The 20,819-nt window shown below is 46.8% G+C and overlaps 1 protein-coding gene across 1 annotated transcript in view; it reads right to left on the reverse strand.

Annotated features, from left to right (window-relative positions):
* Positions 1 to 1,041: 1,041 nt before the first annotated feature.
* The window catches only part of LOC139597166 (sodium/hydrogen exchanger 2-like), a 28,074-nt gene continuing 8,296 nt past the window's right edge, over positions 1,042 to 20,819 (reverse strand). The window contains exons 5-12 of the mRNA XM_071442196.1: positions 18,951 to 19,147; positions 15,682 to 15,771; positions 13,434 to 13,504; positions 12,228 to 12,392; positions 11,692 to 11,806; positions 10,387 to 10,500; positions 5,447 to 5,519; positions 1,042 to 4,550 (exon numbers count right to left, since the gene is read on the reverse strand). Of these exons, the coding sequence (XP_071298297.1) occupies positions 4,405 to 4,550; positions 5,447 to 5,519; positions 10,387 to 10,500; positions 11,692 to 11,806; positions 12,228 to 12,392; positions 13,434 to 13,504; positions 15,682 to 15,771; positions 18,951 to 19,147 (971 nt within the window). The 3' untranslated portion in view covers positions 1,042 to 4,404. The remainder of the gene's footprint in view (positions 4,551 to 5,446; positions 5,520 to 10,386; positions 10,501 to 11,691; positions 11,807 to 12,227; positions 12,393 to 13,433; positions 13,505 to 15,681; positions 15,772 to 18,950; positions 19,148 to 20,819) is intronic.

Raw genomic sequence — 20,819 nt, forward strand, 5'->3', positions numbered from 1 at the left:
TTTGGAGATCTGCAGACCTTTCCTCATTGGAGCTTGGCCTGATGATCCTGGGTGGTGAAATCCTGGAATAGGCTGTTCAGGGCAGGGGGAGTCCCCATTGCTGGGGGGATTTAAAAGCTCTGTGAATGTGGCACTTGGAAACACAGGTCAGCAGTGGGGGAATGGTCAGGCTCCATGGTTTTAAAGGGCTTTAATTTGCAAACTAAATTATTCCATGGTTCCATGATCTGCCCTGCTCCAAAAGGTGTCCCACGTGGTGTTTCCTCAGGTAGGTCAGTGAATCTCTCTCAAGTCTCTTCTTTTACTCTTTTCTCCCCAAACCTCTGAACAAGAAGACACCAAGGACAGCAAAGCCAACCAGACCACAACAAGAGCACCCCAGCACTGCCAACTTTACCTTGGAAAAACCCAGTGTCCCCGGTGGTTTCACAAAGAGCATTCCCCCAGGCTGAGCTGTGCTGGAAGGGAGAGCAATAGATACCCATGTTGACATTTGCCCCTTTAATTCTGCATTAAATTTATAATCTCCAGTTCATCTCCATCACATGCTCCTTTTTCATCTCTCCCGTCTCCACGTCTCTTGGAAGAAGCACATAAGCCTGGATGTTGAAAGATCCTTAATGGTGCTTCTGAGGCTGAATCCCCTCCAGGACTTGATGTCAGTAGAGAAAAAAGCTCAAATCTGCCTCACCTGCTTCTCAAGCACTGCCAGCCCTTTCCAGGATTAAGTCATTATAATCTCCTTAAGCAGTCATGAAATAAAATAAACACAAGTGTGGTTTTCCGCTCAAAATAAAAATACTAAAGTTCACATGAGGAAATGCTTTTGGAGTTGTGAGTACAGGGAAGATTTTGCCTGATTTTCAAATGCAGCTGACTGATGTCTTTGCAAAGAGTTTTCTGATGTGGTTTTTGGGTTCTCGCTTTGCCATCAAGCTACTCCCTCATTAACAACTTTTGCTCATTTTAACCTGAACTTTCCACAGACTCCAGTAAACTTCCAGAGTAGGCACAGAGCAAAAACTCTCTGAACTCCTAAAGGATTCAAACTGATGCAATTTATTTCCACAGAACCATGCAATATTCAATGATACACTGAATCCATGTTTTTAACACTTTTTAAAGGACTAAAACCCTGGAAAGAATTAATTAGGCATGCTCTGAAGCCTGAGCACTTAACAGTTTTCCACTCAGTTGTAGAATTTTAAGACCACCAACACTGGATACTGGCAAAGATTATCAAAGGTATTCTGGGCTGAAATACAAACTAGTCAGAGGGCTTGGCCACTGAGTGACTGGAAAATACTTCATGAAAGCTTTAGCCAGGCTATTATATTTTTTAAAGAAATTTTAAGAAAAAATCTGCAGTATCCAGAAGGTTAAATTTAGGGCAGAGTGACTCACTGGGAAAAAATGTCCTGCTGGGAATATTGTCTTCCCTGCAGATCAAGCAAATTGTTCATGCAGCAGAGAGGTATTGAAGGACCCAGCACTCCCAGTGGGGCTGGAAGGGAATGATGGGCTGGGATCCATGAAGGATCCCATGCCTGAGCATGGGAATGTGGGGCTGGAAGGGAATGATGGGCTGGGATCCACGAAGGATCCCATGCCTGAGCATGGGAATGTGGGGCTGGAAGGGAATGATGGGCTGGGATCCATGAAGGATCCCATGCCTGAGCATGGGAATGTGGGGCTGGGCTGGAGCAGCCTCTGCAGCCACTGCACACCCAGAGCCAGCAACCTCTGGAAGTGCCAGGAGCTGGGAGATGCTGGCATGGAAATGTCCCTCATGCTGAATTGAGATGAAAATGTACCATTTAAAAAAAAAAAATCCAAGTAATTTTTTTTTTACCTTCTTTTTCCACATCAGATAAAATTTCCATTCAATTTTCTGGCATTCTTCCAACCACTTCTGTTGCCTACAGCAGTATTGCAAAGAAATCTACCCCTGCCAAAAGAGCCACCATTAAGTAAGGCCCTTGATAACCCATAATGGTATTGCAAAGAACTGATGGGAGTCTCAGCTGAAGAAAGTTCCTTATTTAAGTGCCTGATGCCCAGAAAAATGATGCATGCTGTACAAAGATGACAAGGATGGATGCAAGACAAAGATGGTACAGACACGCAGGTATTTCAGACAAAAATAACACAGGTCAGATGCAAAAGCATAAAACCAAAATAAAAGAGCCAAAAAAAACCCAAACAAAACCCAAGCAAGAATTAGTCAATCACAGTTTCTACCCTTGATTACAAACTCCTAGACAAGCAAATTGATTTAATTTCCTTTTTGCTCTCCCACTATAGAATAAAAATTACTCACCTTAGTAAATCCTCCTATGACTATTTACTGTGCAGAATTTAAGGAGAAATTTATAACACTGAGGACATAAAACTGCAGGTGAACAGGGACATCCCAACCCCAGAGAGCTGAGGACCTTCAGGTTCAGTATTTTTTTTCTCTCTCCCTTGTATGCGATGGCTTTCACCAATGAACAACAACACCAACTTTATTTCCTTGTTACAATTGCTTTCCTCACTCGTGATCTTGGGATCACTGGCCAAGGGTTGAAGGAGCTGCTGGTCCAAGAGGATCTCTTGGATCTTCCCTGACCCAAGAGGATCAGCCTGGAATGACACCCAGAGATGCCCCTGAGTGTCCCCAGCTCCTGGTGATGTCACCAGCAGCACGTTGAAGATGCAAGGAGAGAATAACTCAGAGATGCACCCACAAGACAGCGAGTTTAATTGAAATAAAAATGTAGAACACTGCAGCATATTCATAAATGTCTTAGATTGTATTATATATTACAACAAACTCAAAGATGGGCTGTTTTCTAAACCAAGTACAGCCAAACCTACATGGCTCCCATGCACATGGATTAAACTAGGAAAAAATCCAAAATTGTAATGAATGGAAGATGACAATGAGCCTATATTAAAATCCATGCATATGTACATATATGTATATACACCTGTAAAACACACATCTATTGGTAAAAGCTCAAATTTTCCTTTGTAATGAAATGAATTTCCAGTGATGGAGTGACCTTCAAGTCAACATGAACCACCTCAGCTTATGCCAGGACACCATCAAGGGGTATTTTCAGAAGAAAATGAGATCTTGGATCGTTGCAAAGCAAATTCACACAAATTTGGGCCTTTAATTTAAAAGGAAAGCCCCAATGTACCAGGGGTCTCCTAAGGGAGTATTTCTGCCCACAGGAGTTTGGTTCTGCGAGCCCAAAACTATTATGAGGGGAGTCTGTGAATTCCTACAGTTTCTTTTAATGCTGTTTGAAAAAGAGCCACTCCTTCAGATTAAACACTCTTGGATGAGAGGAAGGAGAAGAGAAAGAAAAATGTCAACATGAAACTAAAACTTGCCCTGTCAGGTTCAGTAAGGACAAGAATTCAAAGGCTTGAATTTACCTGGAGTTTCAAAGAAAATTACCCAAAGCTGGGGCTACCTGTCTTCCTCAGGTCCTATTCCCAGAGTTTTCCTGCATCTGCTGTGCAAAGGGCTCACACATTTCCTGGGAAAAGCCACCAGGGTTTGGGTCACCCTCCTGGCCCTTTCAAACCCCTCTAAACCCACAGCTCCCAGCTATGGCAGCACAGATCATCCCAAAATACCTGTGCAGGATTAATGAGACCAACCAACCACATCAGAAACCTTTCCTATTTATTTAAGGGCTGTCACCGTCATCTCCTGCTATCACCACTGGGTTTGGAGCCCCCTCATTTTAACTTTGAGGTGAATCATTCCTTACATAAATTTTCAAAAACTAGAAAGAATATATGTCTCCCTTTTAATTCAGCTGCAATAATTTTTCATTAGCAGAATTGTGGCTGGATGTGGGACAATCCCTCAGGTAAGACACAGCCCCTTACTGAACTATGTCATTTAACTTTGGGCTTCATGAGATTAATGTTTATACTCAGGACCTATCAATTCCTGAGGAGGAGAAGAAGAAATCTGTTGCTGTTTCTGCTCTTTCCTCCATCCCCTAATAAAACCTCCTTTGAGATTATCAAGTTTTTCCCAACCTATAATCCAAATGCTCCCTGCTGTTTAGCCTACCCCTGAAAACTAATGAGAAGATCCCATATCTCACCTTATTAAAATATCCTTCCTTGCAGTTGTAGGCAGTTTCAGCAATTTTCCCAGACTGAACAGGCTAATTTTTCCTAGAAATTCCTTAAAAATGTCCCCTCAGCCACTTCCTGGCATTGCTGGGCATCTTTTCCCTCAGTTCCCACAGAAAACCCAACACTGGGCAATAAGAATGACTTTCCATGCAAACCACTCTGGATACTCCACCCTGTCCACGCTGTCCTTTCCAAAGTGCATCTTGTTTACATTATCTACACATCCAGCAGCCCTCCCTGAAGGAGTCAGAGCCCTCATGGGCAGCCAGAGCACCCCTTGTGTTTGTACATCTCCAGAGTCAGCTCCTTCAGCCCCGTGCCGCTGGGCTGGGGCGGTGGGATGGCACACACGGACTTGGACCGGCTCTCCTTCACCTCCCGGACCTTCTCCGTATTCCCCACTGTGGGAAGAGAAACAGCACAAGAAACACCACGGGAAACATCACAAGAAACACCCCAAGAAACATCTTTCTTTGTGGTTCAGCAGGAATGAAGGAACACCAAGGTGGCCACATGCTCTTGGGGGATGAGCTGTTCCACTCTACTTCCCATTTATAAAACAGGAGACAAAAATCAGTGTTTTCATGGAAGGAAAAGCCAAAAAAAGAGATTTAAACCCAGGTTTACACTTCAAAATACATAAAGTATTTGGATTAGTATCATCATTCTTTTGTCAGTCCACATCTGCAGCTTTGCAGAGCAAAAATTCACATTGGTGACTTCCTAAACCTCTGGAAAACGCAGGTGTCCTGCTGGAGCACCTGGAATGTCCTGTTGTCATATTTTGGGATTGTTTGACAGGGATGAACGTGCAACCATGACAGAAGGGTTACAATCTCCTTCTGTTCTGACACCACTGTATGTCAGGGGCCATGGTGTTCATGTTTTCTTTGGGGTGGGAAAAATTTTACCCAGAAATAATGGTTTTTATCACTTTTCTCTGCTTACAGTCATGGTTTTCTTCAGGAAGAACATTACTGAAGTACTCCTGGTAAACTGTGGATTAAAACAGCTACATCCCAAGTTGGATGAGGCAACCTGACATAGTTGGAGAGGTCCCTGTTTGTGGCAGAGGGGTTGGATTAGACGGTTTTGAAAGAGCCCAAACCATTCACTCCAACCTTTGGCTGGGCAGAGAGGTGACACCAGGGCTCTTTCAGCTCTTCTTGCTCCCCCATGAGGCTCATTTAAGGAGCCCCACTCTGTCCCACAACCCCTCTGTCACCTGCTGGGCCATTCCATGGGGATGAAGGTGGGCATGAGAGGGTAGGGAATGACCCCCAGGTCCCCAACTTACCGGTGAGGGAGCGGCAGAGCTTGGGCTGCGGGCTGGGCTCGTCCTGCGCCGAGCACGAGTCCTCCTTCTGCGACTGAGGGAGAGAAGGGCTTCAGTGCCTGGTGAAACCTGCTCACAACATTCCTGCCTCATAAACCTGCAATCCCTAAGGATTCCACTCCCTTTCGGTTTGCTTTTGCCATGTAAAAATAAACAACAACAACAAAAAAATAAGGATTGCTAAAAACAGGCTGAAGAGATGGCAGGAAGTATTTGCAGATTGTGATTTGCTACAACAGAGAATCATGGAATGGCCTGGACTGGAAGGGACCTTAAAGATCATCCCATTCCAATCCCTCTGCTGCGGGTGGGGACACCTCTCACTGGACCAAGTTGCTCCATCCAAACTGGCCTAAAACCCTTCCAGGGATGGGGCATTCACAGCTTCTCTGAACAACACTGCAAGCTCTTTATGGAATGTCAAGAATTTAGAAATAAAACTGAGCCAGTGTCAGAGGCTTAAACAATTAAAATGGCACAATACAGCAATTATCTTTTGAGTTCTGGAGGAGGTGTGAGCTCCCCAGGAATGGTTCAGCAGAGGATGGGAAGGAGCAGCCCTGGAGCTGTGAGAATGGGGCAGGGAGTGCAGAAGGCAAAGCTGTCCCCAGGATATGGATGTTTCTCACCTTGGCTGTTCCCCACGCTGGCTGCAGGCCAAGGAGGCAGGTAACGAGCTGGCACTAACGAGCTCCCTGTCCTTTCACTCCAGTGCTAATCTCCACCCTCCAGGACAAAAAAATCGGAATGAAAAAAATAAAAATCAGGTAGCACAATGCCGCCTGGATTGTTCGGCGCCTCTGCAAACTGGGAATAAGTCTCTCACGCAGCTGTGATTTGGCACCTCGGTCCAGAAACCCAGACTGCCAAAATAACTCTGGACACCTCCCAGCCTGGTTTTCTGTTTTGTTTCGGTTCGTTCTCCTCCCTCCCCTAACGAGGACCGCTGCCCTCCATCCCTTGTTCTCCCTTTTATTGACCATTTTAATAACAATGCCTTCCCGGCTCCTGGAAAGCCATTCCCAGGGGCATTGAACGGTTCTCAGAGCATGCTCCATGAAAGGGCTCTGACATAATTACCAAAGGCACTCTGTCATTTACGCACATGGCTCACAGGCAGCTCCAAATAAGCTCCTTCTGGGGGAGTGCACTCCTGTTTTGGCAGGAGAAAAGAGGACCAAGTTGCCTGGCTACAGGTGCAAGGATTTTCTGGGTGCTCCGTGGTAAATAAAAGCTGTCCTGGGTCTCAGAACCTGCCCTGCCAGCTCAGGCTGGGCTGGATCCCTGCCTAAAATAAGGCCAGCCCCAAAAGCAGCCGGTGCTGGAAGCCAGCAATGATGCACGGCTCCAGGAAGCAGCAGCCTTCGGCAGGAATTTTGTCCTTAGGCAGAGGAAGGCGAACTCTCTGCTGGAAATAGATAGTCTTGGAGTTAATCCTCTGGGCTGTGGTTCAGAGCTGAAGTCACCTCGTTCTCCTGCCAAGGTCCTTCTGCCTGGTGTAAACCATTTAACCTGCTCTGGAGGAAGGAAGATTGTTCTTTTCTTGCTGCTTCTCCCTGTTTGCTCTCCAAACTCTCCTTGGAGGAGGCTCCAAGAGCCCCCTCTCCATGCTCCAAAAGCCCCTGAATTTCAGGAGACCCCTAAGGCACCTAAAGCCGCCCAGGAGAGGCGACCCAGAGCCACAGAACAGTCTGGGGTGGAAGGGACTTCAGAGATCGTCCCTGTCCATCCCAACCCCTCCTGGCTGGAGCCGGTGTTGGGCACAGAGCTGTGTCCATCCTGGACAGGGAGGGCACCGCCTTCTCCTCTGGAAGGAGAGGGATTGCCCAGCAGCCAAGGTGAACTTGGCTCCTGCCCAGCCTGGAGAAGACACCAACCCGCACAAGGATGTGCTCCCACACATCCCTGATTTTGTTTGGGGGGGGAAAAACCCACCAGCCCCTAATAAAATATGATAAATAAAATATTTAACTGAGCTACAAGAGCTTCATATTTAACAGCAAAGCTCTCAGCAGCTTCACTAAAAAGAAAAACACTCACCAAACAGAAAAAACAGGGTTTCTACTGAAGCAAAGGGATTTTTAAATTATTCCCTCAGCTCCTAACGCTCAAGGTATCACCAAAGCTTTTTTCCAGGACTGGCAGTGGAATTGCAGGAGTTTCACCAGCACCACAGGGGTTCCACTGGCCCTTTGCTGGAAGTTTATTCCCCGTCCCTGGATTTCCAGCTGGGGTTGCAAACACAGTTGTAATGCTTCCATCTCGTGGTGAGATGTAGAATAGAAAAACCTGGGGAGCAGCAGCATCCAAGTTTTTCTTGCTGACTCAAAACCTGGAAGGCCAAACCCTTCCCTGTGGGACTACAAAAGATGGAATATCTGACAATCAGAAAAATCTCTAACACTATCGACATTTTACATTAATAGCTTTTTTTAATCAGGAAAATACCATTTCCTTTTCAATTTGGCATAGAAGAAACATGAGTAGCTGCTTTTTTCCCAAAAACTGGTAAGTATTGAGCTTCTTATAATAGGCTAAAATCTACTTTTTAGCACAGTGTTCTTTCTTTCTACTGACAAATTCTGCAATCTGTCCTCCTACAGCACGAAGTAACAGCATTCACCCACCCTCCTTAATATTATATAATTTTATATATATAAAATTAATATGGTGGTAATATTTCAGGGCTCTATTAGAGCATTATCCCATCACTTTGGGGCATCATTTTATTTCATTTCACAGTAAATGAGGCACTTATTCTTAAAAATGAGCAGGAAAGCTGCTGGTGACACAAAACAGGCCTGGCTTGTCCTTTTGGGCACTGAGGGATGGTCTTGGGTTAGAACCACCCTTTACAGGTGTCATTGGGATCAGCTCCCAGTATTTACTATCATCTCCCAGGTCGGACAGGACATCCTGATCTAGCAGAAGGTGTCTCTGCCCATGGCAGGGGGCTGGAACTGGATGATCTTTAAGGTTTCTCCCAACCCAAACTATTCTAGGATTTACATCTGCTTCTCTTGGCCTGGCACAAGCCAAGGTGGCTGCAGTGAAGGAGTGTGAGCAGCACCAAACAAGTGGCTCCCCACTGACACAACAGTCAATACTCAGCATCAAATTGGCATTTTCCATAATCCACAGGGCATTTCCCACCCTCAGAGGGCATTTTCCATCATCCACCAGTCAGCACAGACACAGAGTGAATCCTACTGCTTTTGCAATTCCCCAAAAACTATTCTGTTCCCCCAAAGCCCAGCTGCAAGCACTCAAAGGAACAGGAGGAACAGCTTTCCCAAAGCTCCTGCATTTCCCACCAAATGCAGCAGAGAAGGGGAAAGCAGGAGCACAAGGGTTAACAATCAAATATCCTTAAAGGAGGGAACGTCGTGCTCAAAATCAGCCGGAGTTTGATGTTGCTCTTTTGAAGTTTAATTATACCAAATGTTCTACAGGAACATGCCATGTTCTTGCCTATCTATTCTGAATTGTAAGTACCAATCAGCATGTAAATGATCAAATTAAATCTTTTAAGTTGTTTGCAAGAGCCAGAACACCTTTCTGGGGAGGAAGGGCTGAGCACCAGCAGCGTTTGGCGCGGTGCTGCCACTCTCGGTGGGCTCCTCCATGATTGGCACTTCCACAAGGAAACTGGAGTGGAAAAAAGTCCACAGCACCCCTGAGTTCTTGTGCTGTCATGGAAAATTACTGTCTAAATAGGGAAGTGTAATTTGCTTCTTTTTAAAAGGTCATTTTGTTCTCATCAGTGATGGAGCTTGGCTGCTCAGATTAGAGATCACGCTCACACTTGGACAGTGCTCCAGCTCAAGCCATCAAAACCTAAAATTCAGAGAAGTGCGTGAAATTTAGGGATGGCTCAGCAATTACTGCAAGCACCAACCCTGCCAGAGCTCAAAGAGTGTTTGGACAACACTTTCAGGCACAGGGTAGGATTTCTTGGGGCTGTCCTGTGCAGGGCCAGGAGCTGGCTCAGTGATTCTCATGGATCCCTTCCAATTCTGGATGTTCTGTGGTTCTGCATTGCTGCTGACCTGGGCATTTGTGAACAAAAGATGATAAGGGTTAAATGCTTTTCCTCTAAAGAGTTACAGAGGATGGGAGGAACTGAAAAAAACCAAGCCTACTCCTCATGCATCATTCCTGGAAACGTTTTTTTACCATAGCTAAATGTTGGCCCAGCTTCTCTCACCAATCTCCAAAGAGCAAAAGTCTTCACCAGGTACAGACATTGTATTAACCCTGCTTCTCCTCTGATTCAGAACACAAACCAACACAGAGCTATGCAAGCAGTAAATTGGAAAAATTTTCGTTTCTCACAGGAATCTGGTAAGCAAAACTTCGTTCTATTTTACTTCTTTCAAGCCTGCCCAGATCTGTAGATGTGTTTAAAAACAAAGAACTCACCCCCAGAATGCATAAGACAGATCACAAAAATGCTTCTGTCCTTTCAAAAGAGTTGGGGGGGGGGGGGGGGGGGGGGGGGGGGGGGAACATTGAGCAGTTTCAAATATTTACACTCTGGACCACTGACAATGGGGGAGACAAATTCCTGCCTTTGATGAAATCTCCCAGAAAAGAAAACATGGGAAAACCAGACTTCAGGATGTACAGAGTGAAGCCCAGTCAGTGACATTTGCTCAGTGAAGAACTTTCCCAGCACGGATGGAAGTCACAAAGCACTGAACAGGGCTGTGCTCGGGATGGCTCCTTGCTTTGCCAGGAGCTGGGCTGGGGAGTTTTTCCCTTGGTATTTTTCCTATCCACTGGAATGCGATTTGGGATTGAGAGCCTTTTTAAAGTTGAAATAACATGATTTGTCCTTCGAGGGAAACAGCATCAGCACTGAGCAGGCTGCGGGGAAAGCAGCCTGGGCTCCCTCTCACCTCCTTCCTGGAGCTGCAGGTGTCGCTCCCGCCCAGCTCCAGCAGCAGGCTCTTGTGCCGCAGGATCAGGATCTCGCTGTCCCCGGGCAGGGTGTGCCTGTTGTACGCCGGGCCCTGCAGGGGACACAGGAGCTGCTGGACACGGGACATCGCTGCCCTCCTGCAAGAGCCTCCTGCCCCTGCAGCCAGCCCGCCCAGCCATACACACACTGGTTTGGGAGAGGTGGGGATGGAAAGAGCCACAGAAGGGAGATGGGACTCCAAACTCTGCTCTTTTCTATGTGAAATCACCCAAGAAATCCCTGAATGACAAGACTGAGTTACACCTGGTATCCGGGTATCCACAGTGACTCAGCCCGAGGTGCCTTCACAGTTTCAGCTCCCCATGTTTTGTATTAACTCCACTGTCCCATATAAATCATTGGGAATCATAAATCCTCCTTCAAAAGCCACCACCCAGCCAAGCTGAAATCTCCCACTAACACCAGTGGGAGCTGGGATAATGCTGTCTCTACAAGGGGTTAGGCTGGATTAATGCAGGACTAAACTCAAACTGGAGCTGTGCCTTCATCTTCATCCCTCCACCATGTCCATAGGTTTCTTCCCAGCCTTATCCCACTGTTTCCCTCAGCTCAGCAAAGGGACAGGAGGGGGATCAGGACAGGCTGATCCCTCTGTGCTGAGCTGCCCACACCAGCCCCACCCCTGAGGACTCTGTATTTTGTGTGTGATCCATAAAACAAAGGCTTAGGTAATTTTAAGGCTAAGTCTCCCTAGGAACAGCAATTCCAGGTGCTGTGTGAAACCCCAGACATGATCCATGACTCTGTAAACAGCAAGTGGGGTTTATGCCCTTTAACCACTGGCACCAGTTCAAGGGCAAAACTGCTGGGTGGATTTAAAAGCTCTGCAGATTAATTCCCACTCTTCCATGGGGAAAAATGTACCATGAGGATTACCCCATCCCTGCTCTGCCCTAGAGCTGCTGCTGGATGTGCTAACCCAGTGCCTGAAGTTCCACGTGCTCCTCCTTTCTCCTATCCCTGCCGGGTACCGATGCCGAAAATATTCCATGAAATTATAGGCTGACTGGGTGAACCTTTCAAAAGCTGTCAGGCAGCAAACAGAAATGTGCCACTGACTTGGAAACTGGATCTGGCTCCACACAGCCAACTATTCTCTCCTCACAAAGAGACATCCTGGGTAATTATGGAAATATTCATAACATCTGCTCAGGCTGTTCGGAAAACCGAGGAAATTTGTGTCATTGGACACTTAAAATATGGATGGAGGGAGAAGTTGTACCGTCCTCCTGATCCGGTACAGGTTCCTCGCCAATATTTCCTGCATGTTGTCCAGGACATCAGGATTTGGAGTGTCCTCCAGTTTTTGGTCTGTTATCACAGCCCTGTCACTGCTGCTGCAAAGGAAAGCAGAACACCTTATTTTGGAAGTGTATCCCCAAATCTCAGTGCCCCTTTGGGATCCCACCACAGCCAACGTGACCAACAGCTCATCTCTGCAGATGGAGCTCACGGCAAAGCAGGAATTTGGCACTTGCATCAGAGCTGGGCTGTCCATATGCTCCCTGGTGGATAAAAGAGCCACAGGGAGCTGTGGCAGAGCAGAACCATCTGTGAGGTCTGAAGAGGCCATTCAGAACATTTAACAGTGCAAACCCATCCAAAACTGGGCAGGAGCCTCTCCCTCAGAGCACCATTTCCCTGTAACTCGTGGGGATACAGGTGGCCCTCCATGTGCCACCACCAGTGCCGGGTGATGCTCACCCACCCCATCATTTTTAGCCCCCAGCTGCTGAGTTTGAGGCGGTGTTTGCTCACAGGAAGGAGGGGTGGGCCAGGCCGTGGCCCAGCTGCCCAGCCTGGGCCAGCTCCATGGCGTGTTTGCGCTCCAGCTTCTCGTAGAGCAGCACGATGCTGGACTTGGGCTGGTCGTACTCCCTGAGCAGGATCTTCTGCAGGTATTTGCTGTTGAAATATTCCAGCCTGTCGGAGAACAAAATGAAATAGGTTTAGCCTCTCCCCTGACTCCCCAACACCAACAGACCTGAGCAAGGCAGCAGGGTCACAGCACATGAATGCCCCATGTTCCATTAAATTCCATTATATCCCATTAACTCCTCCTTCAGAAATCGATGGTCCAAGAGGTCAGTCCCTAATTATTTCTGCATTACAGTACATGAGTCAAAATATTAAAACTTCACTAATTACAATAAAAACTCCCCAAAAGTGACAGATATATGGTGAACTCTTCTAGAAGTGCTACATCTGCAGTAGTCACAGATGTCAATACTTCCAGATTCCCTCTAGAGCCATTTCCTCTTCTTTTCTGCTCAAACTGTTGAATAATTTAGGTTGGAAAAGACCTCTGAGATCATCAATCTCTCTAAGATCTGCTCACAAGGAGCCAGGATGCTCCTCAGCAGCAGTGTCTCCCATACCCTCTAGTGGCACTTCCAAGCATGGGCATTCCTAAAAAATCTCTACCAGCTGCATCTGGTGCCTGGACCACCAAGGAATTAAACCTGGTAGATAGTCTTTTTAGTAAATTTTATGGAATTTGTATTTTTCTTTTTGTAAATTCTGATGCCTTTTTATTTAAATTTTAAAACGTACAAACTCCCAGAATTTAATGAAAATCAAACGCTTTGCTACAGAAATCTGTAGAGATGCTCTGTAATTTCAGTCCACACCAAGCAGTGCTGCAAACTCAGCTCTTTAATTAACTGTGCACAGCCTGGCACAGTGGACCATGGCGCTTCCAGCAGATTTCTTTGGGCAAGAAGGGACAAACACGACAGGAGAGGAGAAAGGATCTTTTCAGGGTGATGCAAAAGAGGTGTCTGCAAGCAGGGAAGTGCCCTGAAAACCTGGTGTCCCCTTGGACAAGGAAAAGCTGCCCCTCTGTCCCCTCATGCCACGAGGATAAGCAAGGCCCAGCTGCCCACAGCAGAAACTTTGGGAATAAAAACCGACCTCCTTTTTTTTCCTACACGTGTACACAGTTGTATTTTGGCAAATCCTTACTTGTCTTTCCAGTAATACTGTCCCCAGTGTCCAGATATATCTTCAATGCCAGCCAGCAAATGATCCAGGAACTAAAGAGGAGAGAGGATTTCGCTCTACGCCGGTTGCATACGCGATGAACCCGGGCAGCAAACAGCAAAAGCCACACACACAACAGGGGATGGGATGCTTCCAGCTCAGGATATGGAGCTGGGAAACAAGGAGAGAAGGCACTGGGACCATTCTCCATCCGCTCATCCACTGGTGCTGGAGTACAATGAGTGGTTTGCTTCCAGGTGTGGGCAAGCAGAGGATAAATGCTGAGGGCCATGAATCTGTTCTCTGTGATGGGTGCAGGAGGGCTGATGGCTCCCATGTCCTGCCCTCTGGGCCTTCACCAGCAGGAAGGCTCATTTTGGGGTTTTGAGGACAATTTGTCTCAGGGAATCGGTATCTTCAGGATATAAATGTAGGTAACACATAAATGTTAATCTCAAAAAATAAATACTGCCTTCCCCAGACACTTCCCACTAAATAAAATCATCACATCATACTTTATATGAATACATTGTTATTGTTTAAAATTATATAAAAAATCCCAGCCTGGTTGTGTTTTCCACCTCAAAGTTAAATGCCTGTAATTTCCCAAACTGCCTTCCCTCCTAATGGCATCTCCAAACTGGGAGAGGCTTCTGCTCTGCTGCCCTCCACACCCAGGTACCAATGACCCTGGAACTTTCTACAGCTCTAAATTTTAAAAAAACTATCTTTTTGGGGGGTCAGAGACAGAAAAGTTTCAGAGCAGCTGGCTCAGCCCTGCAGCCTGGTGTGGGTTTAGTGCCCTCACATGGCTGTTGGCAGCTGTGAGCTCCACAAACACAACACTGGCGGGAAGAGTCCCATCCCTGGGAATGTCCCATCCCTGGGAATGTCCCATCCCTGGGAATGTCCCAGGCCAGGTGGGACAGAGCTTGGAGCAACCTGGGATAAGGGAAGGTGTCCCTGCCCATGGCAAGGGGTGGAATGAGATGAGTTTTAAGGTCCAACCCAAACTCTTCTGAATCTTTGGAATTACACTCAGACACTCTGATCATCACTCCTACAAGCAAGAATATCCCAACTATCCAGATGGCAAAATAAATTTGAGGAAGAAAGCTACTTCTGGCTTCTGCATCCCTGATTTCCAACTATGCATTTTTACCTTCTCAACTTAATTGGTGCATGACCATTTTCAGCTCACACCTCCTAATAAACACACTTCTGAGATGATTTACCATTCATACCCTAATAAAAGAACAAAGTCTTCTCTGTTCATGACTTGAAAAGTCTGTGTTAAACTCAGAGAAAGCCCAGCAGTCCAACCCCATTGTGAGGATGCCAAACAGGTTTTACAAATGTCCTCAGCCCCAATGGCTGTATTGCTAAAGAAACAATGACAATAATATTCCTGAAGGAGCCATACCCACAGAAACGTGGCTGGAATTGAGCAATTAGATTCAGAAATATATTAATTTTCCATTGGATGCAGATGCAAGTGCAAAGGCTCAGCTGAGCAGGAGAGCAGCTGAGCCTCTCCTTGAAGTCCTCTATGACTACAAATACCAACATTTGGGTGGTGAGAACAAGGGGAATGAAATCCCACTTTTGAGTTATGGATGTAGAATCACAGAATGGTCTGGGTTGGATGGGACCTTACATCTCATCTCATTCCAGCCCCTACCATGGGCAGGAACACCTCCCACTATCCCAGATAGCTCCAATCCCCACCCAACCTGGCCTCGAATAACTCCCGGGATGGTGCACTTCAGAGGTTCCCTCCAAAACAGCACCAACCTTATCCTCCCTTTCCTCATTTTTTTGCAAAAATATCCAAACCAATGGTGGTGATGGGACTGGAAATTCCTAATCCTAAAAGCAACATGGAAATTCCTAATCCTAAAAGCAATCAAGCCTCATTTTCTTTTTCTTGTTCCAGAGACCAGAGAAATTTGAGTGAGGTCAGAACGTAAAGTTTTGGGCAAGAAATCATCTTTTTCTCTCATGTTTGTGCACTACATGATGTTACATCAATCAGCCTGATTGTTGGTTGCTCTTCCAATGCAAGAATAGGTTAGGAACCTGAACAGGACTTACAACAGGGAAAGGGGCTGGTATAACTGCAGATTTCACAAATTTGGGTAAAACTGCAGATCTGCAGGGTCCCTGGAGACACACACATTGCAGAGACACCAGAAGGCTCTGGCCACGTGTTGATGGATGCTCCACTTACCCTGATGTGGATCTGCTCTCCCACAGTGGGAGCACTCTCCCTTTTCCTCTTGACAGCCAACAGGTCAACGAGGGGGCGGATGGTCATTCCCTGCAGAGTGACCACAGACACAGAAATCAGCCTTTCCTCACACCCAATTTTCCTGCACTGGAACAAAAGCCAGCAGCGTGGGGCTGAGCCACAGCAACCCCGTTCTGGTGTCTGAGCAGCCTCCCTCACCTGCCCTGCTTTCCTGGCAGGATAGAACCTGCCAAGCTTCAACAGGACTAGAAATTGTTCTCCCAGGTGTACCCCAAACACTTTGTTTGCTCCTGGTAGGAACCTGTCAATGGAGAGGAACTCACAGAGAGGCTTCAGGATGGGGGGAAGAAACTTCCACTCGCCACCTCCGGCCTCTCTGAGACCACAAAAACCCAGCCAATCATTCCAAGGTCAAGCCTGTGGTTTGCTGTTGCTCGTGGCCTCCCAGATGGAAAGGGGCTCGAAACAATCCAAGTTCAAATGCCTGAAATGGGGATAATCCCTGAGATTTCTTAGCACGGAGCCTCCACCAGCAATTGTCTGCTCACTCCTTAAGCACTGGATGTCACACACCATTACTCCAGCAATCTCTGATGGCCAGCCAGTGGCTGAGTTTCCTAATCAAAGCATCCACCTGGTGGGAAGGGTCAAGGAAAAGTTTTAATATCCTTTAAGCCTCGTGAGAGAACTAAAATGCTGCTGTGGTGTGTTTCTTAGTCCGGCTGCTGCATGAAATGACTTTTCTAGGACATGTTTACAGCAAAAATGATGGAGTAGTTGATGTTTATGACTTCTGAATGTCACAAATGCTGGCACGGAGAAGAGTTGAACACATTTTTAATTGCAGAAACAATTAATGTGTCATTTTAATAGCTAATAGCAATAAAAAATGTGTCGCTATTCAGTCAATAACACAGAACTCACAAATTCCAGAATAACAGATATTACAAAAATTAGGCAGAGACTGTGCAATTTGGCCTCTTGCCTTCCTGGATAATCAGCTGCAGTTGTTTCCATTTTAAAGCAGCATTTGGGACTGTTATGGGAATCCCATGTGTCATTATAGGCCACACATCATTTCCCAGCACACCTGCAGGTCCCCTGTGCTGCTCCTCCATCCACCAGGGATAACTCATCCCAGGGAGTGTCTGACAGCTCCATCACAGCTCACACAACGTTTTCCACCTCCAGAAATCCAGTGGGACAGTGCAGGCATCAAACAACCTCCCCCCTTCACAATTATTACATTTGCTCAGAATTTCATGGCAGAGGTCAGGGGCCAGTAAGTTGAGAGAGTGAACTTCCAGAAGTATTTGATTTTAAAAGCACACCAAGAGGCAGAACAATGAGGAGGGGGTTGTGACATTCCAGACAAGCCCAGAGAGCTCCCTGGAGAACTTCCTGGTCTACATTGGCACATAGCCAGCCTGCTTGGAAGCACTGAGGAACTGACAATGGCTCAGTCACCCTCCTCAAAATGATTAACCAGGCTTGTTGTGGGAAGAGCCTTATGCAACTGGGCTAGGAAGGCCAAAAGAGAGGAGTTTTCTGGCTTGTGGAATGCTCTGATAGAGCCACGGGTGGCCAAGCCCAGCTGTTCACAGGGTGGTCATTCCTCTGTAGCACAAGGGTTTCCAGCCAGCAGGGGCAGGATTTCCAAGGGAATCATTAATGTGGAGGGTTTGAGCTCTGACAAGATGGCCCAAACCTGCCTAGAAGGGCTCAAATCACCTCTGCCTTGGTTTCTGTCCTAACACAGACACTCCCCAACAAGTCTATATTAAGACTACTGTGAATATAGAGAAAAGATTTTGCATTAAAAAAAAGAACAAAAAATGTCCACTATGCACTGAAGTTGTTTCACAGCCAATATTCCTCTTGCCCTTTCCACACAGAGTGACCACAAAAAACGCTGGGATGGTAAAAATATTTCCTCCCCAATAATGCATCCATCAACGTGTCTAGCAGCAGCACCACAAACTTGATTTGCAAACCCAGGTTTTTGAAGAGTCTGTTACATTTACCCACCTCTTCCTGTGCTGAGCTGCAGCAGTATCTTTCTGGTTTAAAGTAATTTTCCTGTTTTTCCCTGCCCCTGTTGTGGTGGTGGCCCTGGCAGTGCAGGGAGCCCAGCGCTGCCCCTCTGCAGACACAGAGCCCCTGAAAGGCTGAGGGTCAGGGGGTCTCCCCAGTGACACAGGGACCCTGTTTAACTCTCACCCTTTTGCACGGGGATGACATCAGCAGCTGAGCTTTGAGGTTACACAAAAGCCCTTTTCCCAAAGCCTGGAGCTGCTGCCTTGGAACAACCTTTGTGTGAGGCTCGGGAGCGGTGCTGCGTGAGCGGACGTGCCTGGGGACCGGGGCTTTTCAATTTCTCACCCACATTTGCATCTTAAAACTTGTCAAGCTCCACCTTAGCACATCCCCCCCACGCCGGGCCTGGGCCCTGCTCTCTCCTTTCAGGCTGAGGCTGTGCCCAGTCCCACTGCCCTGCAGCTCCCAGCTCTGATCCATCCTCCAGCTCAGGATGAGGATTTGGGTGGATGTGGGGAAGCAAAATCAACCCCAACCCTCCACATTGTCCCAGTGCTCGACACCCACCTGAGGGGTTCAGTCAGGAGAAGCAGGAGGAGTTTGCTCTGAGGGTGATGCTCAGCCACGGGGCCACTCTGCAGCTGCCACCACAAGCCACCATTTCCCAAAGGCCCAGAAACTCCCCTGCTCCTGGGCAGCAGCTCCTCATGGACCTCATCTCCTTGACCAGGAGCTCGCAGGGAATTTTTCTACATGAGATCTTTCCCAAACACCCACATCCCACCTACTTCAGTCCTGTGGAGACCCACTCTTAACTTTTTGGGACAAACAGCAGGTGGACATTGGCCTTGCTCACTCCAGCACCAGACAACCCCAACTTTTCCACCACAGCCTCCTTCAAACGTGGCTGTGTTTGGCAGATGAACCAAGAGCTGTACTTTAGAGAAGCCCTTAGAGACTTGCAGCTGGTCAGAGAAGAGCAGGGACACATCCAAGACCCTGATCCCACAGAAAGCTGCAGGAATGGTTTTACCACTAGATGTCACAGCAATGCTGAGCGCTGCTGCTCCTCTGAGCCCTGGAGCGCCACAATTCCTTAAAACTCAGTGCTGGAGCACCAGAACTTACAGCCCCAGCGAGAGGGAGAGGAACCTTCTCCACCAGACCCTGGAGGGGGCCTAATCCCCAATTGAGCCCAACACTGGTTTTACCTGCACGAACACGGTGAAGAGGATGACAACAGTTGTTGCTGCAATGAAGAGCTTTTTCCTGTGGAAGTCAGGCAGCAGGAAAACCAAAGAGAAGCAAATGGCCCCTCGGAGCCCCCCATAGGCAATGATGAACTGGTCCTTACTGGTGATGGTGTTCACGTGAAATCTGTTCACAAAGAAAGTCAGCACAAGAACCCCTGGAAAGCAGGAAGGTAGATTGAGGCACATCAGTTAAATAGGACAATTAGAGAAAACTCATGATCTTACATTTTCCAGTAAAACAACATGGAACTGGGGAACACCAACTGCAAGGAACAAGCCAGGGCACAAGGGAGTATATTCCCAATATGCCACTGGAGAACTTTTCTTCCAGTCTGATCCAATGGGTTGAAATTTGCTTTGTGCAGATAAAACTTAATCCCCAACATACTTCTAATTGGAGAGATTACAAATATTGACTGGCTACAGTCCTGAAATATTAATTGATTTATTCTAATTGGTGATAACAAATGACTGAATTGCTGAGGTTACAAATGCTTTTGAGGCAAATTAACAGCAACAACTTAACCACAAATTGCCCTCCTATTTGCCAAAGTTTCCAAGCAGTAGTTCGGATAAGTAGCTATATTCCACCTGTGTTAATGTTATTTCTTTCCCTCAGGTTTATACTACACAAATTGAAGGCCAGGTGAGGTGACACAGCAATTGCTGTGATTTACAGCCATTTGCAAATGCACAAGCAGATGCAGAAAGGTACAAAAAGTCAGGCCTTAAATCAGTAGGCTGTGATTTTAATCCCAATGGATGTGATAAACATTCCATTTCCCAAAGATTAACAGCCATTTTGAGAACTGATGGCACCTCCTGTCACTGACTTTTGTTAGGAATTAGCTGGAGCCACAGCACTGTTGCTTTTCTAGAGGGTGTTTGTAAAAGAAATAAAAACAGTGGATTTATTATGTACATATCAAACATCTTCCCACACACCTCCAGCTAAAAATAGCTGAACTTTTACTGTACATTGGAGGAGTGTGAAGAAAACAAAAAGCTGGGGATGTTTGGGAATAGGGAACTCAGTAAACTGAACCCTGTGGCACCTTCCCCATCTCTGGAGCTCTGCAGAACTGGTGCCCAGACCAGCAGATAGGAAGCACTTGGGTGTCAAGGTTCTTTGCAACTTAAAAAATAAATAAAACAAAGCCTCCCTCAGATCCCATCCACCCCTACTCTACAGCTCAGGCAGCGCCGATGATTTAAAGGAACAAAATTTACTTGAGCTGATATCCTGGCCTTTGTCTTAATTTAATCCTTCCTCATAAATTATTATTAGCATTCCCTAAACTAATTCAAGGCCAGTTTGCTCCAAGAGATGACATACAATTAATCACTCTGAGCAGAATGTATTTTCTCCTGCAGATACCTTGGGAAAGAGCAGGAGGAAATCTCCCCAGGGCTTCAGTATCAGCAGAGCCCCAGTGCTGCCATGCAAGGGCTCTACTTTCCTTTTTAGATGATCTTCCTCATACCAAAGGAATTCCCCAGGTTTCAGCAGAATCATTTCTCAAACATTTCAAGCACTGAGAGTGTTCTATGAAGGACTGGGGTACAGTTTGCACACCAATCCCAGCACAGCCCACCCAAAAATCCCCAATGCCTGCAGGGAAATGTGGGGGGCACCTCCCCTTTCTGGATCAGTGCCTCAAGCACCTCCAGAATCCTGGAATTAAGATTGGAAAAGTCCTGCAAGATCGTCAGGTCCAACCATTCCTCCAGCATTGCCAAGGCCACCACTAATCCATGCCCCCCAGTGCCACACCCACAGGTTTTTGGAACACTTCCAAGGTTGTTGTCTCCATCACCGCCCTGGGC

This window comes from Agelaius tricolor, unplaced genomic scaffold, assembly GCF_023055355.1.
Source record: "Agelaius tricolor isolate 1412-34295 unplaced genomic scaffold, bAgeTri1.0.p SCAF_17, whole genome shotgun sequence".
NCBI lineage: Eukaryota > Metazoa > Chordata > Aves > Passeriformes > Icteridae > Agelaius > Agelaius tricolor.